The 25,258-nt window shown below is 34.8% G+C and overlaps 4 protein-coding genes and 1 pseudogene across 4 annotated transcripts; 3 read left to right on the top strand and 2 right to left on the bottom strand.

Annotated features, from left to right (window-relative positions):
* The first annotated feature begins 191 nt into the window (after positions 1–191).
* LOC119633023 (UDP-glycosyltransferase UGT5-like) lies at positions 192–2,290 on the top strand. Its single transcript, XM_038026215.1, has 3 exons — positions 192–1,241; positions 1,304–1,475; positions 1,538–2,290. Exons 1-3 carry the CDS (start codon positions 544–546, stop codon positions 2,288–2,290), a joined length of 1,623 nt encoding a protein of 540 aa, XP_037882143.1. The 5' UTR covers positions 192–543.
* A 6,087-nt stretch (positions 2,291–8,377) lies between these two features.
* On the bottom strand, positions 8,378–10,000 carry LOC119633879 (annotated as a pseudogene).
* Positions 10,001–10,329: 329 nt separating this feature from the next.
* LOC119633362 (U6 snRNA-associated Sm-like protein LSm7) lies at positions 10,330–10,962 on the top strand. Its single transcript, XM_038026884.1, has 2 exons — positions 10,330–10,517; positions 10,574–10,962. The coding sequence occupies exons 1-2, from the start codon at positions 10,500–10,502 to the stop codon at positions 10,883–10,885; spliced, it is 330 nt and encodes a 109-aa protein (XP_037882812.1). The 5' UTR covers positions 10,330–10,499; the 3' UTR covers positions 10,886–10,962.
* A 42-nt stretch (positions 10,963–11,004) lies between these two features.
* On the bottom strand, positions 11,005–16,334 carry LOC119633361 (chitin deacetylase 1). The gene is made up of 5 exons (XM_038026883.1): positions 15,996–16,334; positions 12,535–12,771; positions 11,989–12,460; positions 11,393–11,915; positions 11,005–11,333 (listed from the first exon to the last, which is right to left on the bottom strand). The coding sequence occupies exons 1-5, from the start codon at positions 16,222–16,224 to the stop codon at positions 11,055–11,057; spliced, it is 1,740 nt and encodes a 579-aa protein (XP_037882811.1). The 5' UTR covers positions 16,225–16,334; the 3' UTR covers positions 11,005–11,054.
* An 889-nt stretch (positions 16,335–17,223) lies between these two features.
* Positions 17,224–22,425, top strand: LOC119633360 (putative uncharacterized protein DDB_G0271606). The gene is made up of 4 exons (XM_038026882.1): positions 17,224–17,404; positions 17,956–19,469; positions 19,532–19,718; positions 19,785–22,425. Exons 2-4 carry the CDS (start codon positions 18,012–18,014, stop codon positions 22,139–22,141), a joined length of 4,002 nt encoding a protein of 1,333 aa, XP_037882810.1. The 5' UTR covers positions 17,224–17,404; positions 17,956–18,011; the 3' UTR covers positions 22,142–22,425.
* The last annotated feature ends 2,833 nt before the right edge of the window (positions 22,426–25,258 follow it).

The following is a 25,258-nucleotide window of genomic DNA, read 5'->3' on the forward strand; positions in this document are numbered from 1 at the left end:
GCGGTAATTAAAGCCTAAAAAGAAAAAAACTAAATGCATTTGTTTTCGTATTCGTATGATGAAGAGAACATCGATGGCACGAAGCATCGAGTAACGCATACGTTATTAATGTTTTCGATTCTCGATCGATATGAACGGTACTTAAATAAAAATTTGAAACATTTTTGACTTAAATCATATTTTCTCTTAAGCAAACTCGAAATCAGCAAAGTCAACGGCTAGTGTGTGGTCATCAACCGATCAGTAATAGTAATAACGAGCGAATTAATTGTTAATAACAAGTAATTAAGAAAGAACGAATGGTTTGAGGTAAGGAGAGGAAAAATAATTCTCACAACACACATCCAACATGAATCGATGGGTAGTATTCTCGCGACAAAAGCAAAAAACATATGCAATACCGCATCAGATAAGATAGAGGTGCAATTAAAAATTTCTTTCTATATTAAAAAAATATTTCTACAGTAAATGAAAAGTTAACCAATTCGCTGAAACGGCAAGATATTTATTTAGTGTACCGCGACCACTGACGTAAACGTTACCATGCTAAGTCAAGGAATATTATTATTAGTTTTTACACTTCTTGAATCTTTGTCTTGGCTTGGTTGCGGAGTGTTTGGTGGAAATATTTTGGGAGTATTCCTGACCCACAGGCCTTCACACCTAATCATTCACATGTCTGTGGCTAAGGTTTTAGCTGAAGAAGGTCACAATGTAACGGTCGTAGTGACGCAAATACCTAAAGTCAATCATAAAGGAATAAATATAGTTTTAATACCGCCTGTGGCAGAAAAAGAAGCGTCTTTGCATAAGCGAATCTCTGAACTGGCAAAGAAAAAAACCAATTTTTGGACTTCTGTTCAAAAGTACTTTTCTGTTATGCGTTTACTTAATGACATGGAAATGGATGCCTTGCAAGATGAACGGTTTGCGCAACTCTACGATAACCCAGACACGAAATTTGATTTAGTCCTTCTTGGATATTGCTTTAATAGCTTTCAGTTCGGTGTTGCTGCAAAATTTAACACTCCTCTTATACTCAGTTGGATGTTCGGTCCAGCGCTCTTTATTAATGGTTACGTTGGTAACCCTAATGAAATTGCCTATGTACCCCATATGGATATGGTTCTAGAGCCTGGCAAAAAGATGAACTTTCCAGAGCGGCTGAAACACTTCTTAGGGTCTATAATTATTGGCGCATTGAATGCGATTCTAGACTATTGCAATCAACACTATTACAAGTAAATCTATTTCCATAATGTCAGAATTATAGTCCTATCTTCTCTTTATTCTTCAATATTAGGCAGCTATTTCCTAATGATGGCATCTTCCCTACCTATCAAGAGATGACAAATAATGTTTCTTTAATTTTTTGTAACAATCACTTTACCGAAGGCCCCATCAGACCCAACGTTCCAGCGATAATAGAAATCGGCGGGATCCAAGTCAAAGATAAGCCGGAGCCACTACCTGAGGTACACAAATTTAATACAGTTAAAATCTGTTTCTGATATTTTAACGAAAAATATTCTCACAGGATATATCCTTCTTTTTAGACGAGAGTAAAATTCATGGCGCTATACTCTTCTGCTTAGGTTCAGGCTTAATAAGTGACTACATTAGACCAGAAGTAATCAAAACCATATTTCAAGTACTTTCCAGTCTAAAGCAAAATGTTATTTGGAAATGGGATGATCTGACCAATACACCAGGCATTTCTAAAAATATCATCTACAAGCAATGGATACCACAGGACGATATCTTAGCATATCCCAATCTAAAGTTATTTATTACACATGCCGGTAAGGGTGGCGTTGCTGAGGCTCAGTATCACGGCGTTCCAATGGTTGCCTTACCACTTTTCGGCGACCAAGGTAGCAATGCAGCTAAAGTGGTGGCCAGCGGCTACGGCCTTGAATTAGACGTTTTTAATTTAACCAATGATCAATTAGGATTTGCGATCAATGAAGTCTTAACCAATCCCTTTTATAGAGCAAATGTACAACAGTTTTCGCGCTTGTACCGCGACAGGCCTTTAACCGCTCGGCAATCTGTTGCTTTCTGGACAAATTATGTAATACGTAATCATGGCGCTGCTCATATGCAAAGTCCTTTAGTTCATATGAATTTTATTCAAAGTTTAAACATTGATGTTATAGCCTCCTTAGGGATCGTATCCTATCTATTCTATAAGATCTTCATATTACTTGCTTGTTATATACTTTCCAAAATTCTAAAAAAAATTCCCAAATCCAATTTGAGTTCAAGGAAGACGAAGAAAAATCAATAAATAAGATTAATTGAATATTTTAATGTCGGCTAATTGGGTTTTTTTTTAAAGCATGTGCAAAACCTTGCCATTAGAGCGAATATTAATTATCGGAATTAATTTAAAAAATAAATCATTTCAAAACATTTTGGCCAACAAAAACATACATTTAAAAAATGTTGCTTAGAACTCACAACAAAGCATTGTAAAATCTGTTAGCGCATTTTATTCTCGACCCCGTAAGCCACCGTATTGAGAGCACTAACACTTAAACAATTAAACAAAAAATGGTTTAAACCATGTTTGTTCTAAAAATGCCAAAGCGTGAAGCTATCAAACAAATAATAATAATAATAGTAAAGCAAGTAAAAATACAACCTTGCAGACGTTCATGTAAAGACGTTTCAAAATAAGGCGTTATATGTTACGTGTTCGATCCTCATTATTTTCAAGAGCCTTCGTCCTTGGACCAAACCACGTTAGAGTATCAAATTTCACGGAAATATTTCGAAAATAGCAACCAAGAGATTGTATATAAGAAAACAAGATGGACAGATGGACAGAAACTCTTCAATCGATACAAAAAGTGATTCAAAGGTGAGCCCACCTCAAGTCCTTCTGTTTGTTGTGCCACCCAAGTGCTGTAGAGTGTAAAAATGAACTAATTGTTATTGCATGTAATAATAATCCATAATTCCGTCCGTAGGGATGTAAACCAATGTTATTAATTTAATGTGCTAGCAAAAAAGAGGAACACATCGAACCTCAATGAAAGAGTACTTTTGTTGTTGTTTTGTTGTGAGTTGAATGAGTCAAGGCCGATAAGATACAAGCAATTAAAACATTTATTGTTTTCTGTGTGTTATTCATACTGTTGTTACTCCTCTTCCAGATTATGAATTCATTTAAATAAAAAAAAATATAATGCATAAACTTGAGTTCATACATGATTATGAGTTCATGTAGATAAAAGAAAATATAAGGCATGAACTTTTCTTGCATGAATGGGAAAAATAAAAAATTATTTATATTTATTTTATCACGATCACTAATGTAAATGTCATGTCACGTTATCTCAAGGAATATTATTATTCAGTGTTTTTCTTATTAAATTTTTATCTTGGCATCGATCCGGAGTTTTTGGTGAAAATATTTTGGAGTATTCCTTACTTATAGGTCTTCACATCTAATCATTCACAGATCTGTGGCCCAGATTTTGACTAAAGAAAGTCGCTACTTAACGGTAATTGTAACACAAGAGGCTAAAGTCAGTCATGATTATCTTAATAATATAAAATATAAAGGAGTATTTTTGCCTCTTTAAATTCACTTGCCGATATAGCAAAAGATGCCTTGCAAGACAACTCTACGATGACCCATTCGATCTAGTTATTTATTATTGGATATAGCTTTAATTATTATTATATTGTTGGATATAGCTTTAATACTTTCCCATTCGGGGTCCCTGTGAAATTTAATGCGTCCCTTTTACTAAGTTGGTCAACGGAACATGAGCAACATATTAACAGTTACATTGGATTGCCTATGTACCCAATATAAATATGGTTGTTGAACCCGACAAGAACGTGAGCTTTCTTATTACATCAAACCCAAACTAACCCGAATAATATTTCACGTACTTTCTCACAATCTAAAGGACATTGTTGTTTGGAAATGAGATAATCTAACAAATGCACTGCTCGTAAAGGCGGCATTGCGGAAGCTCAATATCACTGGATCCGAACGCTGGAGTTACCTGCTTTCGGCGATCAGCACGCCAATGCAGCCAAAATTATGGTAAGCAGATACGGCCTTGCTTTGGAACTTTTTAATTTAAGCAATCCGTCTTATAGAGAAAATGTGTGAAACTGAATGTTCAGATGATTCGTGAAACAGTAATACAGGGCAATCTGGCAAGATCTGTATGATCATCCAGAAATATGAACCATAAAACAAAATAAGTGTAAGGTAATAATTATCTCTACCAATACTCTCTTACTTACTGTTTGATTTTTCTTTACAAGTTTAGAGGGGGATAACACCATCGACAAGTTTATATGAATGCATAATTAGATATTAATTTGTTAGCTTCAGAGGCAATAGTTATTGCCAATAATCACTTCGAAAGCTGCGTAACGTACTTGGGCAATTATTTCGCATGAATTCTGATACCTTATTCTACTCTTTATCAGAGCTGTCAATATTGACGGAGTGTTCTTCTACATCAACATAGACGCCGACCTCTTGACCACCTACTTGGTAATAACGTTTCTGTAGACCGTTCTTTGTTTTCGTTAATATATAAAAAATATGTGTTGCCAGCGAAAAAAAATCGCCCTAAATTATCTCGTGCTCTGTGTAATGCATGCGGTATGAATTGTTTCTATTTCGTTCATAATGGATGAAATCATAGGAGATAATTAATAATTATAAAACATAAGATGGAAGAAACAACAACAACAATATATTTATTTTTTTGTTTATTTATTTAATTATTGAGTGCTTATTATTATTATTATTATTATTATTATAAATTTAGCCAGAGAATAAATTCTAAGACTAAAGTCTTAAAGCACTAGCGTCTAAGGCTTTCGGCTTTTATTAAAAACTCTATCGCACTTGAGATTTGATGAGTACTTATAAGTCGGGCTTGTTAACAATTTATATAACTTTGTGGATAATAAACGATAAAATACAAATTTAACGCTCACTGTTTGAAAGCAACAACAAGGCGAGATTTACAAACTTTGGATAAGTTAAATGAAATCTAAAGCGCATAAAAATTAAAATTATAAAATAAGATTATTTAAATGAATAATGTTGTAGAAATTTATATAAAATTAAAATTGTAAAATAAGATTATTTAAATGAATAATGTTGTAGAAATTTATATAAAATAATTGAAGCATGAATGCAGATTACTGCAAACCTTGAAAAGATCACTTAAACACTTTTATTTACTCACATTCATGCTATCAATTTTTATTGAATGTTTCGCAATAGTTTGCAAAATTGTCTTTAACATCACGCATAAAACCTATAAAAATGTTTATAAATATACTTGCAACATGTATTCAAATATTGGCAATTCTTCTTTCTCGTGCCATATTTATTATGTGCAGTTTAATTTATCCTGCCTATGCTACGCTTGCATGTATACGCTTGAAGCACTTAGTCAAGTTTTTAACGTGGACAAATTATTGGATTATGCTTGCATGCTGCGAAATGTGTACGAACGTTTTCCTATACTGGTTGCCGTACTACTACGGATGGAAGATATTGGCAATTCTTTGGCTATTACCCAATGTGGGAAACGGCAGTACCTGCTTGTATAAAAAATTTATATACCCATTAGTGCAATTACGTTTCGCTTATCCGATCCCAAAAACAAACAAAGAATTGTTGACCTTCATAGAGAAAATGTAAGGTAATAAAAAATAAAATTAATAATTTCCTATTCAACTGAATACTAAAACGAAAATTGCATTTGCATTTCATTCACACTTGATACAACACGTTATCTCTGCAAACGGCAGCTGAATAATTTTTGTGTTTAGCGGTGTTAATGAAAAAAAAGGAAAAAAAAAAAAGAAGAAATTTTAAATATTTGAAAAAAAGAAAATAGGTTTAATAAAGTAATAAAATAACCAAAGAAAACAATTTCAAAGGAAGAAAAGGAGGGAAGGAAGAGGAATCTCTCGTGAGAGAAAAATTAAGAAGCAATACATATATTCAATTTTTTGTTTTTTCGTTGTGATTTTTTCCTTTTTTTGTGTTCCCCGTGACAACAACCAGAACAACATTAGCCCATCTCCATAATATTCTTTTATCTGCTAACGGAGAAGCTAACGCAAACGTTTTAATTGCGCTTAGTAAACAGACTCTCGACAAGCCCTCTGATTTGGGTGCCACAGCCGCCCCAAATCGCGAGATCAATTTGTACGATTGCATTTCCTCGTTTTTGTCGAAACGTGCGCAGACGCAGAAGGAAATCGCATCAATATTAACTCCAACCTCTATTTTTATGATTACTTGAAGGATTTCAATATTTACGGCTTAAAAGAATTAAAAGTTGTCAGCAGGGGCAGAGCCAAACTGCTTTTCAGCTCTGCTGCCAATGCCAACAATTTTGTTACGAATAATGAATTTACTAAAAAGAATTTAAAGGCGTACATACCGAGGTCTTTCACTGAGAGATTTGGAGTCATTCGAAACATCCCATGCAAATATAGTGTCGAAATCCCAACAACAAAGATGAGTGGATTCCCACAATCAGCATCAAAATTGGCTTCAAAGGGAGAACCCTCCCTAAGTCAATAAAATTTAATTATTGTTTTCTGTCGGTTGAGTACTTTGTACCTACTTTAAAGCAGTGCTTTAAGTGCGGTAGATACGGTAAATTGTTTTGAAGTTAAAGTTTCGAATTATGCCTCAGCCACCAAATGCCGAAATGATGGCTATGGTGGTGTTAGTATATTAGTTAAGAAAGGTGTCAATTTCAGACGTATTCCCTATAACTCTGCTGTTGACATTATCATCATCAAAACCATGAACCTGAAACGGAATCTTTTCATAGCATCATGCTACTTTCCACGAACGAATTTAAAGAAATCGCGCGCTTTAAATCCAATCGCCTTTTCTATAAATTAAATCCCACATTTCAATTCAAACCCTTTTCTGTAACTTGTTTTAATTCCTGGGAAATCAAAATTCTTTATAGACTCATGAGTAGTCATACTTATGACAAAGTTTATTTAAAAATGATTCGCGCTATACCATGTGATGTTTGTGAAGTTTGCAATGTTGTTGAGTCTGCTGAGCATCTAATTAGAGATCCCTTTAGCTTCTTCAAGTTATATGGCTGTGTCCTCGATGTCTTTGCAGCAAAAAATGTACGTCATCTCGGGGAAGTAACTTGCTTTATTGCAAAAGCTAATTTATCCTTTTAAAATTTTTTTTTTTCTTCTTCTTTCCCCTTTTTTCTTTCGTTTTTGCGTTTAATCATCTTCTATTACCATAGCATTCCTTTTCGTTTTCAGCCAAAGTTTGCAACACTGTCTAACTTTCAAGAACTCAACAAGCACAATTGCACACACATACACAATTACACTTAACATGCTGGCTCCAGTTATTAGGGCCGCTTTTTTTTTGTTACGTTTTGTACATAATTGTGACCAAAAATTACGACAGTTTATTATCTGGACATATAAGCCACAAAGCTTAGTCCATCTCCATTCAACATACCAAAAAATAAAAATAAAACGAAACTTTGAAAACATATTACTAAAAGAAATAAAAAAGAAAGAAAAAACAAATTTATTCATCTGTTTGTAGCATTGATGCATTTAATTTATAACCTAGAGTTTTAATAAATCCTTCGATTATTTCTGTAATTCATTTATAATCACTTGGATTGCAATCAAATTCCATATTGATACGAATGAAGAGTGGAATGCGTTCTAAATGAAGAAACGTTATCGCATGACGGGAGCGAAATGGTAATTACAGTAGCTAACAATACTTCTTTGACGCATATGTGGAAAACTTCTATCCATGAATAATTTGGGAAACTAAACATAAAATGACTTGTTCTACATACTGCCAGCTACGAACCTTAATTTTTACCCCTTTCTATGTACATGCCAACATGAATTTTACTTTGCAATTTGATCATGAAAAAAATGAATAAAAAAATTTATAAAACCCGAGATTGAACAATAATAATCCATTTATTTTTTTATTTATTTATATATTTTTGGTTTCTATTTTTTTAAGATGTTCTTGACATTGTCTACGTTGACGATATCAATAAATGATAATGCAACGCACAGTAGAGAATTACAAGCTTCAGACAATTAAAATGAACGTAATATACTTAAGAAGTAAAAATATAAAACAGATTTCAGTTAAAAGCAGAGTTATTCAAAATAATAATGTCAAAACTTCCTAATAAAGGAAGTTAGTTCTTGAGATGAGGAACACACACTGTGGGCGTAGAAAAGATCATCTAATTCTTTACATATTCATTCTTTGCTATCAATTTTAAGTGAATGTTTAACAATAGTTTGCCGATTTGGCTTCAGCGCCGTTTACAATACTGATAAAATGTTAGCAATATTTCTTTTGCGTTTCATCTTTCTTTCGATCGGATTAATTTATCCCGCAGTTGCTTCGTTATTATCTAAAAACCTAGACGATTTTCTCAATTGGGTACTTTATGGGATTGTGCTTGCATGCTGGGAAGTACTTACAAATGTCTTCTTTTGTTGGTTTCCATTTTATTATGGATGGAAGATTTTAACGATTCTTTGGTTGCTACCCACTGTGGGAAATGGCAGTTCTTTTTTATATAAAATTTTTATACATCCTCTATTACAAGCTGAATGTGATTTCCCGTTCTCAAATACAAGCCACGGACTTCGTGTTTTACTAATAGAAAACTGGATAAGGAAAATAAAAAGAGATGCAATGGAGAAGAAGATTTTTGAAGAAGTGTCGGTCTTCCTCGGTGTTGGCATGGTCGCAGCCGCCGCTCTGATTGGGGCAAGAATCTAAAATGGAATTTCATATGCTCCCCATTGTTTGTAGCATTTATGCATTTAGTTTATTAAAGTATTTTTTTAATAAATTTCCGTCGATTTATTTCTATGCACTTCAGGCAATGTTGTCCATATATAGCCGCCTGGCTGTGAATCAAATTCCATATCACCGGGAAGAGGAAAGGGTGTAGTGCGATCCAAGTAGTAATTACTAGGCGCATGCATCACAAATTATAAGCAGGGTAATTTGCGTGACAATTCCTCGTCGGGGCCTAAAACAGAAATATATACAAGCAATCTATTAGCTATTAGCTTTTGCCTGCAGCAGATAATTCTGAAAGTGTCTACCAATTAAATAAGTCGCAGCGTCAAACCCATCCCTGGGATCGGGACTTTCTTGCGTAGGTATTAACCAGGTTAAAAATGCCGACATTTCAGAATAGCTGTCTAAGAGCAGTTCGCGTATTTGGGCATAATATACATTATTTTCGCTATCCACTAAAGATACAATATTCCCTACTTGCAGATAGGACCCCTACAAAAATGAACGTAAATATATGAACGCAAGATAATTTATGTATGTTTACTTTATGGAATACGCTTTCCACAGAATATGTTGTAGCTTGAGCCAAAAGCGTCTTGAAAGGAGTCCGCTTAAATAAACTACGTCTGTTACGCCCCTTACACGAGATCTTCGTACTGGCGCCACTTGATCCTGTTTTTTCCCCGCTGCCGTTCGTATTGGCACTGCTTAATTTAGCTTTAAATCTCGTGGCTCTGGTGGCTTTTTCTTAATCGTTTCTCCTCAACTGCGTTATTTTTATTTTCGCCCGCTGTTTCTTTATTATCTTTTTCTTTACTTGTCTTAATTTTATTATCCTCATTGATCTCCACAATTTTGTTTTCTGGAAGCTCTTTATCTTTGCTTTCGCGTAATTGAAAACAATCTTGACAGATTTGCCCTTGGTCGGCCGTACGCCAGAGCAGAGACTCCACATTTTTACAAACAATACAAACTGGATTTGACTTGGGCATTAATTGTGTTGTTTCTGTGGTGTTGTTAATAATTAAATAATAAACCTCTCTCAAATTTTTTTCCACAAATTTTGTAAAACAACTTTGTATACAAACAACTTGCTTTGATCAACCAATTGTTTTGTTTTACACCAACAAACAGCCGACGACATGTGTCGCACAATTGCATTTAAACAAAAAAAATACTGAGTGTAACCCTGTTGGAAATTGCAAAGGGTTTATTTACAAAATGAAAACATTTTTCTATTATCTATGTCTGACGTGTAGTTGTGCCTCAGTTAGGGCATAGAAATAAAAGTTATTTATGGTAAAAGGCTTTATAGAGGGCTTTAGTGAAGGCCATTAGGATTAGCTTAGGAATAAAAACATTTATACGATTGATGAATGCTATTTAAGATCATTTAATATGCTCGGTTCTCGACTAATATTAAAGTTGAGATTCCTATAAATAAGGTTATTCAGGTTATTCAGTGACTTTACGGCAGACTGCATACGGAGAAAAAAACATGAATATCAGTAAATTTTAAGTTGGCAACACTGTGGATTGTTCTGCCGCTAACCTTTAATAAATAAAACATTGTAAATAAAAAGGTTTAATTGATTTATACAATTACTTTTGGAGCTGTAGAATTATTAACAAACCTTGCATAAATCTTATGGCTGATAAACAGAAAGTAAGAGATTTATCATTAAAGATAGTCGTACTTGTCATATTCACGCATGCATTTAGTCAGGTAGTAATGATGGCAAAGAGAAGCGACGGAAAGAATCTATACTGGACTTATCCAAATATTTGGAAAAACAAATTCGCGTAAAATTTGCTGGTGGCCGTGAAGCTTCGGGAGTTCTAAAAGGTTATGATGCCCTGCTAAATTTGGTGTTGGACAATACCATCGAATATTTACGAGACCCCGATGAGCCGTTTAAACCTTCAGAAGAGACGCGTAATTTGGGACTAGTAGTTTGTCGCGGTACAGCTTTAGTATTAATATGTCCGCAAGATGGTGTGGAAGCCATACCCAATCCCTTTATAACGCAGTAACTTGAATTCCGGTATTCACCTTTTAATTTAAAGAAGAAAGAGTGTTTTTAATAGTTTATTTATCAAATAATAAAAGTAAAACTTTCCATAGTAATTAACCTTAAATGAAACGTGATTAAATAGGTGATGAATGGATTAACGACGAATGGGTTAACTAAGCCTATTTTTTTTAATCTAAACCGAACTCATTACGTATCCAAGGATATTGCGCCGGGCACTCTTTGCACGTGTGAAAATAACGATCTTGTTGCAGGACCCGACTGCGTAACTTGCAAGTGTTCGCTATTTGACAAGCGAGCTCATGGGGCTCCAACTTTTTTGGCTTACAATTCCAGGATTCAATCTGATGCAGTTGATTGCTAGCTATTGGATGTCTCATCCACTGTATGGCTTGTTGATTAGTTACAAAATAAACGTCCGGAAATTTTTTTAAATCATCCAGAAATTTCTGTAAAATATAAGCATTCAATGATGAAATGAAAAGCATCATGAACTTTGTTCACTTACTAGGAAAGCGTTTAAATATTCTGTTTTCTTAAACCAAAGGGCATGAAAGTATAACCCAAACGGCGCGCGATTGCTCAAATAATGGCGTTTAAAATTGTGGGTTAGCATACGATAAATATCGTCTCCATTTAAATAAACGGGACAGTTATCAATCATACTGCAAGTATAATCGCCAAATTCCAATTGATTTATAACTAATTCCCACAAGCCGGAATAACTGCGAGATGGACAATTTTGTTGCATACCGGTGCAAGTATGAGGCATTTTATAATCCAATGTATAAGGCCATAGAGGAGTATTAGAAAAAGGCGCAACCATGGAAGAATCATACACAAAACCAAACTCCTTCATCATTAGAAATTGACGATTCCAACCAACTCTTAAAAAAGGAACACGCATACCCCTAATCTCTTCCATACGTACGCTAGCAAAACGATTTAGTATATTAGCTTGCCCTACCATCTCATCAAACCAATCCTCAATAGTGGCATTCTTTGACCACCAAATCTCTGGACTACGCTGCCTGAAATAAAACCACACAAAGACTATTATCAATTGTAGTTATGGCTTTTATACCGTTTATACTGTTTACGTACGTAACAGACTGCACTGCTACTTCATGACCGTTATTCCAAAGCTTTTGAACGTATTGATAATTTGTGTAAGAATGTGGCACAAAAAATGTAGCTTTAATGGGACAATTGTTAGGATTCCGCCTATTACCCTTAAAAAGAGTTTGTGAAAATAACTCCCAATTTTCAAAGTTCACGGGACCATCAAATGTTAACAGAATCATTTGGGGCACTGATCGAACATCCAAAAATCCTGGTATGTGAGTACCATCTTTAGAGCAAAAACAATCCGGTAGACGACAATAACGGAGATCACACGGTCCGGCGGCATTGGGATCGTTTTCAACATCACACCAACCTTCGTCAGACTCATCAGGGCAGTCTAGCGAACCATCGCAAAAATATTCAGTTGGTAAGCAGGTGCCGTCAGCACAACCCCAATAGTCCAACTCTGCGCAAGTAGCCTTATCCAAAAGCGGCTTAGGTATAGGAGTTTCTAATTTAATAATAAACTGATTTAAATATGTACTTTTGTGGATATATGTATATTTTTTTATTTTGCTCGCATACCAGCCGTAATGTGACAATTTTCAACGTTTTGCTTAAAATCACATATTTGACGAATCACATCGAAATTAAGGCCTTCTGAACACTTAAAATGAAATACTTCACCTTCCAAACACAAGTAATATTTGGAGCACTCCGTATTCGTCCAGATTTTGTGGACCGGGCGATTAGGATCCCGATAGAAGTGAGAACCTTCCAAACACTGCACTTGGCTCTTTTGCGTTTCATTTCGAATTGCATCTATGAGAAAAAGCGATTAACTATTTAACAAGTTGCAAAATGTGTAAAATGTTAGAATTTTCATAGGAACGTGGAACATCAGTGCTAAGATAAGTCAGAAGGTACATGTATTTTTGAAGTCATCTATAGGAACGGTCATGCAAAAACCTAGATGGTATTTTGATCACAATTTATGCAAAAATTGTTGTTTTTTTTGTAAACAATGTAAAAGAAAGAAACCGCTAATGGATTTCAAAGAGAAATCAAAGCAAATAAAACATTGTACAAGTGTGTTTGACAAATTTAAAAATTACCAAAAAAATAGCAATACTTATTAAAAAAGTAAAATTATAAAAATTAAAAAAAAATTGTATAAATATTGTTTATGTAGTGCAAAGAAATGTCCAACAGAACAAAGCATTAATAATTTTTACTGTTTTAAATAAAGTTAACATTTAGAAATTAGGCATATAAGAGACGAACTTTAAAAAACATAAGAAAATTGTAAGAAATTAACAGTAAGTACATTTTATTGATGTTTTTATTATGTATACGGTAAAAAGAACACTAGGCAGTGTTTCAAAATTTTGCTTTGAAAAAATAATTTTTTTCTCGTATAAGGAGGATGTATGCTTATTTGCTGATTGATCGAATTAAACTTCATAATAAGGTAAACCATTTCTTTTGTTTTTTTTGGAAAATTCATCCTTTCTAATGCATGTATGATGCAATGTGATATAAGTACTTCCTTCATAAATGTCAGCGTGCTATGGAATTCGGAAAAATGGCGTTATTACACTGTCAACATGTTTATGTATACGATAAAAACACTACGCGGTGTTTCAGAATTTTAATAATTTTTTCTCGCGTAAGGAGGAAATGTGCTTATTTGCTGTTTGATGATGCGTGTTGATACATATTGGCGGCTTATAGCATACTTATTTTGCCATGATCTTTGCAACACCCAAAAGAAAACTTTAGAGAACCTGTAAAGTGAATATATTTTTGATTAGCGTTCAATTTTAGTTATGCCCGCCTGTCCGCCAGCTTGGTCCCAGACATTAAAATATCAACTTCGAATTTATTAAAAACATAGAAAGTTTTTGCATGCCGGTTGGTATTGAAAATGGGCGAAATTGGCTCGCTCACAGTGAAGAGCAAGCTGAAAGCATGTCTGTTTGCATAAGTAAAAATTTTCGAGATTTTGCTCGTTACTCACAAATTATGAAAGACAGAATAAAGATAAAGTTTTCTAAATTTATTTTATGGAAATGATCAAATATTAATTTTTTTCACTTCTTGACTTTTTCCACTTATTCGGCGTAAGGTAAATAGAGCAGAATGATGGCGATTACTTTGAAAATTCTATACATAAAGATGCATTGTCTTTAATTCGAAAAAATTGAACACATTACTTAGTATAATAGGGTTAAGTTCATTTAGTTTCTCATGTTTTCATTATTAAGTTACAGTGGAAAGAAAATTGTACAATGCGTTGATTTTGAATACACGACCTCGCCCGGTTTAAACTTATGGTGGCAACGCAACATTCGACTCTGTCTTTTACTTGTTTCATTATCGCGGATATCTGACTGGGTTTGGCCTTGAATTGTTTGAGTTTTCTTGGAATGCTAGAAATCATAAATAACATGTCGCACTATGGTGCCGGTATTAGGCTGAAAAAGAAAATCCTCACTTTTTTAGGTTCATTTTTTTTGTTTTTGCAGAAAAACTCAAACAGTCAATCCTAAAGACAAATTTGAAAATGACCTATTTTAAAAAATGATAAGTACAGCACCTGTTTTGCTGGGTAGCAATAATTTATTATAACACTTTCTTTCTATTCTCAGGATTACGCTGTGAAAATAATCGACGATTTGGAAAAACAATCGGATTACATTTTGAATTGATTCGGACAAGCGCATGTATCTGTTAGACCCGGGAAAAAATATTTCCAAAATTATTTGTAGTTTTTCGTTATGAATTTAATTTATTGAAAAATAAGCGCGGTAGAATTTATTTTCAATAAAGTCGATGGCCGTAGACGCCGGAGCTTTAAGACATCAGCGTTTGAATTTATTTCTACAGGTAAATTAATAAAAGCAATAACAACTTCAAACATATAGCGGGTTAGCTTAAGTGTATTTTCTACTTAAATAGTTTTAGCTAATCAGTACTTAAAAAAGACTAATCTTTACTAACAGATCGCAGGATAAGAATTAAAAAAACAAAAAAAAAAAAAAAAATTGGTAAAATAAAAGCGACTTTTCACCGATCTTCGACTAAATGAAAAAGTTATGCAAGCGGCTTTCATAACAAGTTTAGAGAGTCCATTCAAAGCAAACCAGTTAAATCGCTGCCCCAAAATGACTTTTATGTCATGCAATAAGCCTACCAATATAGCTACAATACCAAAAGTGCTTTTCTCTCTCAAAAGGCAGCGTATGGTAAATCGACACAAGATGCGCATTATTAAGAAGAGTTTTGATGATATTGGAGAAGAATTTGGAAGCTATTCTTAACTTTCCACATAAGCCTAAGAAAAATTTGCGCGGCATATTCGATACTTGCTGCAGAATTGAATCTGAAATTTGCATACACCGTTTCAGGCGTCCATTCTTCTGGAAAAATCTCAATGGGTAGATAAGTACAACTTATTATTTTATGAAATCGAATCTTCTTGGTGTGATCTTCAATCCAGTCCATATTCAAATTATTAAAATCTTAAGTATGTAACTACATTTGTTGTTTTCCAAACCCGTTGTGAGAAGTCTGTACACATCGACTGAATTCGATTTTATGTTTTTAATTTTATTTTTCAATCACAAAATCATTTAGACATGTGCTTTCCTGACCTATCGTAATTTTAAAAGCCGACAGTTCTTTTCAACAAAATTTCAATATTGTCTGTTAAATGCGCATTGCTCGCACATGCTATATAAAATCAGAGTTATTTCGAAGGCTGCGAATTCAAGAATATTTACGTATAGCCTTTCGATGAAATTTAATTCTTTTTAATTTGATTTTACAGAAAGAGTATGAGAATGAGATAGTGCGGTAAGCGCACGTCCGTCCTATAATGGTGAATGTAAAAATGTCTTCTCAATTTTCAAACATTTTATCTTTGATATGATTGCGTGCAAAATAAAAAAAAAATGAAGCGAAGCAATTTCATTAAAATGCAACACAAATCCTATAAAGAAAGCAAATTGCAATATACGCGTGTGTGTTTTAAGAGAAATTACCAATTGTAAGCGCACTCATTATTAAAATCAGAAGCACTGCAAGCACTAGCGTATCAATAAATCTGAATGAACGTTGTTGTCTATTAAAACACTGTAAAAGGGTGCATGTGTTACACGGTTTCGCTTTCAATTGTTTATATCTATAGGAAAACTGTTGGAGGTGACAATCGCCGACCTTGACTGTAAAAGCCAAACTTTCTGCAATTTTCTCATGACGGTTATAAGACATTCTATGCTGCCGATTGTAAAAGGTAATACAAGTCAAACCAGTTGCGCGCAGATGTTTTAACTAAACGTTTGTGTTATTATAATTTTCCTTCACTCAGCACACAAAATTACGAGACTTGATTTCACGAGTTGAACGATTTGAAACTAAATTTGCAACTGAAACCTTTTTTAAACCATCACAATACTTTTATATTGACTCTCTTTGATAACATCGAAGCAGGCGTAGCAGTGAAAATTTCAATGAAAGCATTCCCCAGGAAAAGCTTGAAATGTTATGAAAGTAATTAAAAGCTTTCGCTTGATCATGTAGAACTCCGATGATTGAAAACAATTTCTGTTAATCTGGACATTAATTTTCTTTCCGCAAATTCTTGCAAGAATTTTTCCAAACAAGTTCGCGTTTAATAGGTTGGCCATTCGTTGCTTTAATTCAGTTTTCACGAACTTGTAACGTATTTAACAATAGATTTGGTAACCCAAATCTATAGTTTTTCAATTTAAATTTGCCGTAGTATAATATCATGGGATTTTTATTACGTCTCCTTTTATATTTGTGTTTACTTTTTTCCACGGACCTTTCATAATACTAAATTAAACATTTCCTTTAAAACGCATAGAAGCGAATCTCCTATTATTACAAATGTTGGAGAGGAAGAAATTGCAACGACGGACTTCTTCTTCGAAGTGATATAACTACTTAATTTTTTCCTAAATATAACGACTGTCAATAATTTGATACGATCTTCAACTCATAAAAAATCAGATCTGGTCTCAACACTCCTTTTTCAATCTATTCTTTATCATCAACATTGTCTTTTTAAGTCTCTTAAGCAACACTTTGAAAAATACACAATGGTTTTGAATTTTATCCGCTATTAACTACATTTGTTTTTAGATACAACTCTGTGAACGAGTAGGCTTTGAAAATATTGGCGAAGATGAAAATACGAATAAACAAAGCAAAGAGAAAAAGTAATCATTGCACATGTAACGATTACACACAATTCCCGACCGCTGGAAAACAAATATATCGCAAAAAAGTGAATATTTAGTTTTTCGGCAATTACACTCTAAGCTGCAAAATAATTTCATCAAAGTAGAATGACAAACGAAATGGCAGCATAATTTTAAGCGGCCGTCTTCATCTGATTCCCAAGTACATATTCGTGTGGCTGCGTGTGGTAAGGCTCATTAAAAAAATTATATATTGTGTGATTAGAAAAAAACATGGCTTAGTTTTTTTCCGACGGCGACGCTTGCCTTTGATAATATAAAGTTGAAAAAAAAAGAAACAGCGTGGAAGCAGAAATTAAATCTTGAGAAGGCCGTGCAACGAAAACTTCTATACTTTGTAATTTTAAGAAAAGAATGGGGTTTACGAATATAATAAAAGAAAAAATATTGGATAAACTTCTGCGGAATCAATATCTCTGTCGTTGAAATATGTGTGTTGCTGCGCATTTGCCAGCGAAAGTTGAGAAGTTTGAAAGGAAAAAACAGGGAAAACGAAACGACGTCGCTTATTTTCCAGGCAAACAGCTGTCAAACAGCTGAACCTGCGTTGCCACAATTAATGAAAACCTTATGTGTATTTATGAAACAACGACTACTCTAACAAGTCCGACTGCGTATTTCAGCGCTTTTCAGTTAGGAATTTTTGTATTTTAAATATTTTTGTGTTGTTTCCTTTGAAAGCAGCTGCTTTTTTTCATTTTTTCGTATGTTGCTTTAGATCTGTGTCGCTAACGCCCGATAATAAGATTTAGCTCGGCATAGATTCCTTTCACAATGCCTTTAGACGAAATACCGAATTATTCAGAAAAAATGCCAAAGCCTTCGGCTCCGATATCATCCATTAGCAATAATTCTTATAAAGCAAGTATTAACTCTTCCGAGCTACATGAAGATTTTGAAATCCTACCTTCGGGCAGCCATGTGCTGGCAAGATATCAAGGACAAAAGTGGAATCAATTCTTCGATTTTGATAAGATTTTAAAGCAGATACGTTTAGCTGAAAAGATACACCTTAAAGGCAAAAATAACACGGGCAGTGGTCAAAGCGACAGCAGTTCGCACTGTAAAAGCTCTATCACTGGTAATGGTAGTAATTCATCTCCTAGCAAATCACGTAAACATCAAGTTCGACAAGTGCAACGATTAAATGGCATTGACATGCATTATTATGGGATAGTGCCAAAGCAGACAGCTTTAGATGTAGTGGTTTGCAACATTTGCATGGGCATATATACAAAAATAGGTTTCAATAACCATATGCAGTTGCAGCACGCATCTGTGTGGACTGGTGTGTCAACCAAAATATTACCAGTTACCGACTTGTGTTGTGTTTTTAATGATAATAGCCAAGATAGTATGAAGGCTGAAAGCTCAGCAGTTGGCACTGAAGTTTTAGATTCACCGTCGGATCTTTCTGGCACTATGTCCACCTGTTCAAATGCTTCTTCTTGTTCAGTTTCAACTGTCTCATCAGCAACCACCTATATTGCCCCACCGAGTTCTAGTTCGCGTCAGAAAAGCATCACAAAGGCTGGGAGTAGCTCAGGTGGTAGCAGCAGCGGTGGGCGATCTCGCAGCAAAAGTAAACACCACAACTCCTCTGTCATCACGCCGTCTAATGCCAATACGGGAGTGTCGCATTCTAATTCAACCATACAATCCTCTAAAAAGGGTGCTTCCAAGAAAAGCTCTTCCAACCATGTTAACATCGGTAGCGTCATCAACAGCAATAACAACAACCACAACAACGCAAACTCAATGTCAACAATTGGAGGAGCAGCATCCATTTCTTGCGCCCTATCGGCGAAAACTAAGGAACCATCCGAATCAAAAATAATAGCCAAAATAGCGGTCAATGATGTGATACCTAGCGGCCGCAATTTAAAGATACACACAACAACCACCATTGGCAATACTCCGGAAACAGTAATGCAAACATCTAATAATTTATTTGGTTCATCCACTTCTTCATCTTCATTATCATCGTCATCGTCTTCCTCATCGTCATCATCATCGTCAAGCTCATCAAATTCGTCTTACTCTTTGCCACCGACACCTAAAATGCCTACGTCAAATCAAGATTCATTGATGATTGGCCAAATGCCCAGCTTAGCAGCTCTAACAGAATCAACGTATTCACCATTGGCTCTTAACAATAAAGAGAAATTAAATGTTGTGACCAGCAACAGAAATTCTTCCATAATTGAACATTCTTCTGGAAATAAGAAAAGGGTAAAAAAATTACAGTTTTTCAATATATAGAAATATATGTTTATATATGTTATTTTTTTTAGAATAAAATTCAATCGCACTTTGGTCTCCACGATGCTGTAGAAAACGCTTCAGTAGATATAATGAATCTTAAAGCCTCATCCGCTCAAGCTACACAGATGATAACAGCGGATCAACAGCAGCATCGTCGTTTAAATCAATATCAGGCACCAATTAGTGAATTGGATCAAGCGGTGTCATCAATTACGGGTGAGCAAATAAAAAATCATTAATCTTGTTCTCACAGAAAACTATAATGTAAAAATTGCTTTACAGGTATCAAAATGGAACCAGTAGCGGCAGTCAACCAGGTCGATTGCACTCTTTTAAACAATGACAGCACAAATGCCGCCACTTTGGAAATACCACAAAGTACGATCAACGATGACGGTCACATAATGCATAATACATCGGATGACAGTGCCATGTTAAAGCATGTTCTGGAAGAGTTCAATATGCTTGATAGTAAATTAATTAACGAAATTCTTAATGCTGAGACTGATTTGAATTTTGATGTCAATGACTTAAACGACAACACTGGTAGTAATAATCATCATCAACAGCAACAACAACAGGTCGCCGTTTATCTCGATCAGCCTGCTACAAAACGTATGCGCTTTGATGAAACGGTCCATGTTGGACAACAACAATTGCCTCAAGCGACGACAGATGCACAAAACATTTCAGCGGAGTTTACAATGTTTTCTCAACAAAATCAACAGCCGCAACAACAATATGCCCAGTATGACAACTCGAACATAACGTTGGGTGCGCAATATCAAACACCCATTGATGCCATGCAATTGCAACAACTAATTTATCAACAGCAGCAGCAGCAACAGCAGCAACAACAACATGCACAACATCAAATAACGGCCAACGCTTACGATAATGTTGTGAGTGCCATGAATATTGCAGCTATACAGCAGAATCCACAATCGCAACAGCCGCAACAAATGTACAACGCAAATACCACTTTAATGGACACCAAACAAATAATTGAGCTATGTGGTGAAGGTTTAGCGAATCAATCCAATACAGGTTTGGTTGCTAATCTTCAAAATAAGCTTAAACAAGAAGATTACGTTACCCTGCCCGCTGATGTTACGGCCCAATTTCAAATTTTTAATGTTCCATCTCTGACGGATGATGTCGACCCTCCTCAACCTGCTATGGGCCATCATCATCATATAGTTGAACGCCAATATATGATGCCTGCTCATGACGAACAGGAACAATTAATATACGAAATAACAACGAACGAAGCGACAACTGTAATGAGTCAACAACATCAGCAACAAGTTATAGCAGAATTTCTCAATCAAGCAGCATCAACTTATGAACAGCAACAACACCGTCAGACAGAATCAATAGTAGCTCCCAAGACTCCAACATCTTGTGTAAAGACTGACACGTTTTGGGATGAATTATTAGATTTCGATTACAACTTGGTGGAAAGCGTTAAGCCTTTAGGTAACGTCAACCCTCCAACAATTAAAAACGAGCGGGAATCAACAACGCCTGTTTTTAAATATCACGAAGACTTCTTTTTCAATGTGTTCTTGTACGCGGGCATACCGCGTCCTCTTGCCATTAATACATTTGGTCTCATCAAACTACCTCAGGGAGTTGCGGTCACTTTTCGCAAACATTTACTTACCACTCGCAAAGCTAACAACAGCTTAACAGGCTTAGTATCTCTAGCCACTGGAAGCTTGAATGGTATTGTAAGCCAAGGGTCGACGGGCCCATCGTTGACAGGTGCCGCAGCCGGACGTTTCACCCATTCCAAACTTCCGATTTATTTTGCAGCTTTAGCCAATGCTAACAGTTGTGGTAGTAATAGTAACACTGGCAACGAATTCTCAATAGGCAGTATAACCATTACGAACGCATCATCAAATTCAAATAATCTGCAACACCAAAATTGCAACAATTCACAACAGCAGCAAAAACAAGATATAAATGTGAGTTGGACCAATGGTAGCACACCAGCGATGCCGGCTATGATACGAAGTCGTACTAAATCTGGTGGAGGTGCGGTAGCAGGCCCATTTGGTAATGCTTGTGGTAGCGGTTTGAAACACAAATTTGGTCCTGGCTTCGCTACAGCAGCGCATGTGAGCATGGGCACGGTAGGTCCTCAGAATGTAAAGACAATCATTGTGAGTGGAGCTGCGCTTACGTCAGATCGTAATTTGAAATTCATCAAACGCAGTCTTATATCTAAAATAAATATTACTAAGACTCAACAACAAAATTTAACAAATACACAAATTACTACAAAAAAATTGTCAGAAATCCTGAATGGCAAGAGGCAAACATTAGAGATGGCTGTCAATGATCTGATTACCGAAGACCACGCCGAACGTCAATCGAAACTGAATCGAATAAGCAGCTTCTACGAAAGACGACGAAAGTTAGCGACAAGTGGTCGCCGCCACCAACACCAGCCACAACAATGTAAGCCATGTCAAACTTCTAACCTCCTTCAACAGCAACAGCCGCAATCACAAAAGTTTCTAAAACACCATGCACTCATACGTAGCTTTCCCGATTGCAGCGTTCACACTTCATCCAACATAACTACTCATACAACCGCCGATGCCAGTGTTATGCGTGTTTATATTTAATTCTTGTATTTTTTTTTTTTTTTTTTTTTGTGATTTGAGTACCAATTCTAATTATTGTTTCATTTATAAATATTTGAAAAAATGCTTTCTTGGAACAAGGCGTATAGCTCAACCAGAATATGATCCAGTGTCGTTCAAATTATTATTGTCGATTCTGAATATACAAGTTAAAAATACAAATTGAAAAACGACATCATCTTGGATCACCTTGGTTAAGCCATTTTGCCACATTGTTCTGCAAGCAAATCGCTTGAATGCAACAACAATAAACAGTATTTGTAATATTTCATGTTTTTTACTTTATGCATAATTGTTAAGTCTTCGCCTAATTATAACATTATTTAGTTACAAATTATATTAATTCTATTTCTATGCGGTACGGTCTTCTAACTGAGATATGTGAAGCAGTGGTATGCGATACGAGATTTTTAGTAAACACTGCACAGTCGGAAATAAACAACTAAGTATGTTTGTACAAATATATTCAAATTTAAAAAATAGCTATGCTTTAAACGTTGCCAATGTTGTCTTACCTTATAACCTGAGTATGGTATGATTCTTTAAATCTTCGTTGAACGAATTTATGCGAAAAACCAAACATGGTTTATCTATCGAAATCTTTTAAAAACGTGTAAAAATATTACATTACACATTCACTTCGCCAAGTGCAATTCTTCATTTATTTTTCTAATGAACTGTCCTTTCCACGGAGTCTCTTATACGGGAGGCGACCGAAACGAAAAGCGGCATTGCCCGAATTTGACAAAATTGATAAAAACTTTGCCATATAACTACGTATTTTCCATAAGAGGGCTTACATGGGATTGGGTCCAGAAAATAGGTTTTCATAGTCCAGATATGGTATGCTTAACTTTGCCGTCGACCTAACTGCAAAAATGAAGCTTTTTTGCTATATATCAGTGGACATATTCTACTAACAGTTTAATGTGAGACTCAAAAAATTTGCCAATTCAATCCAAACTTTTCACATCAATTTAGTACGCTCAAGTATTATAATCCAACATCTTTCGCAGATCGATTATTAAAATTGAAAATTCTTTTCAGGTAATTTCTTCAAAATAAGGCACAATTTTGGTCGAATTTGGTCAAAACGGGCCGGTGTATCATATTTTGTCAAAATAAGATGGACGATGATTTCAAATTGATTGATATAATAAAAAACTAGTTTATCGTGAGTCCATCTGGATGTTACAAATATCCGCGAAAGCCTAAAATATTTTTTACTGCAAGTGGTGCAGGATACAACGATTTCGAACAGATCAATATAACAGAAAGCGGAATAGATCACTGTAACGAAAAGAGATTGTCACACAAACTGGTATAAAATAATTTGTGTTATAAATGCCGTCGATATAACCAGGTATTTATCTTTATAAAGATTTTAGTGAGAACTAAATGACAATTACTAATTGGATATTTCCAATATATATATATATATATATAGAACACTCACCTTACTTAAAAGGCGCGCAAAGGTTTTAGGGCACGTGTAATTTTTTCATGACGAAATTTACTGCTCAAAGCACGTAAATATTAAATGCAGCAATTTTACCAGAAATGGTCCAAGTGCTACGGCTAAAAGCCAAGTATATATCGTAAAAAACTTATAGAAGCTGCTATAGAAAATTGTGAAGTCTATCGTTGCGAATACATGTTACACAAACCTCGTTCACAATGTTGCATAGAACAAGTGATTAAAGGATCATCATCTCGTTGAGATTTCGAACTGTTACATATTCTATCATTCTTCATTAATTCAAATTTAGAGTGACTAAATACTATTTTCTTAATTTATTCGTATCTCGTTAACAATTTTCATGTTTGAATGTGTAGTCAATATTACGACTCAAATACGGTTTTCCACGCCACCCATGAGGTACCGTGATAGGCGCATTGCTAATTGTTTGAAATGGCTGGCTACCCTGTAGGCCTACACCATTGATATATTTACTTTAAAATTATATTAATCATATTAAATATGACATGCATTATATTTACAATATTATATACTTATCAATAAGCTATATGTACATCAAATATATAAAATAAATATTAAAAATTATATTAATTATTACATTAGTTTAAGTATATATCACATTATTTGTATCAAATATAACATTCATTATATTTACAATATTATATACTTAAGAGATATAGTATATACAAAGCCCCGCTCATTAACATAATATAATATAATATAATATAAATATAAAGCAGGAGTTCTATCGCTGTAAAAGCTGATGAAGTCGGGAAACTCCCGTGGTACGACAATTGACGGTACGACCCCTCTATTTAGCCAGAAATCACAAACGGCGTTGTTTGCCTCCTTCAGATACTCGTCTTTTAATTTTATTGGGATAGCGTGGTCGAAGAGCCCGTGTCATGCCATCCTTCCTTCTTTTCATGTACACCCCGCTTCTAAATCTTTCCACTGTCTTCCGGTTTTCGCTGGCTCTATCGCATACGATGCCCTTTACGTCGAGACCGCTTTGTTCGCCCAGATCGATGTTCGCGTCTAACAATGTTTTTTTACCGCGGGATTTGATGAAAGGATGTGTGCTGAACGCCGTCAACGCACTCTGAAGATGACGACTTCCCTGTCCTTCGTAGTGTTAGCTTTAGTGCAAAAATTGTAATAAAACAAAATGTAAAATACAAAAGCAATGATTTTTTGTATTATCTAAACTTGCAAATACGTAATGAAATCTATAAATATATTTGCCTCTTTTTGATACATACCGAGTTGATTTTCGATCACCGTGAAGGCACTGCAGATATACTCCATAGCTGATATGAATGTTCCGCAAAATGTCCTTTGTCCTGTTTTAAGCTGGCAACAAAAGTATTATATATGTTATATATTATTCCAATTCAAAGCATGCGTTTATACTTATGTACCTTTTCTGTAAAGTCAATACAACTTATAAATATATAATTCTTTTTGTGGGTGGTGATGGATGAATCAAGATTCATCAAGAAATTTAAATGGCGAAAATGGACTTTTATCTTTCGTATTAAAATATGCAAATAAATAAATACATTAATATACAATAGTGATTGTCTTCTTACATGAAAGTTGGGCACTGCCCCAAATAA

This window comes from Glossina fuscipes, unplaced genomic scaffold, assembly GCF_014805625.2.
Source record: "Glossina fuscipes isolate IAEA_lab_2018 unplaced genomic scaffold, Yale_Gfus_2 2, whole genome shotgun sequence".
In the NCBI taxonomy this organism is placed as follows: domain Eukaryota; kingdom Metazoa; phylum Arthropoda; class Insecta; order Diptera; family Glossinidae; genus Glossina; species Glossina fuscipes.

Excerpts from the sequence above, each read along its gene's own strand:
- LOC119633023 (XM_038026215.1), top strand. The coding sequence starts at position 544 with ATGCTAAGTCAAGGAATATTATTATTAGTTTTTACACTTCTTGAATCT. Across the intron at positions 1,242-1,303 it reads TGCAATCAACACTATTACAA|GCAGCTATTTCCTAATGATG; the intron begins GTAAATCTATTT and ends CTTCAATATTAG. Across the intron at positions 1,476-1,537 it reads AGCCGGAGCCACTACCTGAG|GATATATCCTTCTTTTTAGA; the intron begins GTACACAAATTT and ends ATATTCTCACAG.
- LOC119633360 (XM_038026882.1), top strand. The coding sequence starts at position 18,012 with ATGCCTTTAGACGAAATACCGAATTATTCAGAAAAAATGCCAAAGCCT. Across the intron at positions 19,470-19,531 it reads CTTCTGGAAATAAGAAAAGG|AATAAAATTCAATCGCACTT; the intron begins GTAAAAAAATTA and ends TATTTTTTTTAG. Across the intron at positions 19,719-19,784 it reads AGCGGTGTCATCAATTACGG|GTATCAAAATGGAACCAGTA; the intron begins GTGAGCAAATAA and ends ATTGCTTTACAG.
- LOC119633361 (XM_038026883.1), bottom strand. The coding sequence starts at position 16,224 with ATGTCTTATAACCGTCATGAGAAAATTGCAGAAAGTTTGGCTTTTACA. Across the intron at positions 12,772-15,995 it reads AATGAGTGCGCTTACAATTG|ATGCAATTCGAAATGAAACG; the intron begins GTAATTTCTCTT and ends TTTTTCTCATAG. Across the intron at positions 11,334-11,392 it reads AATATTTAAACGCTTTCCTA|AAATTTCTGGATGATTTAAA; the intron begins GTAAGTGAACAA and ends TATATTTTACAG.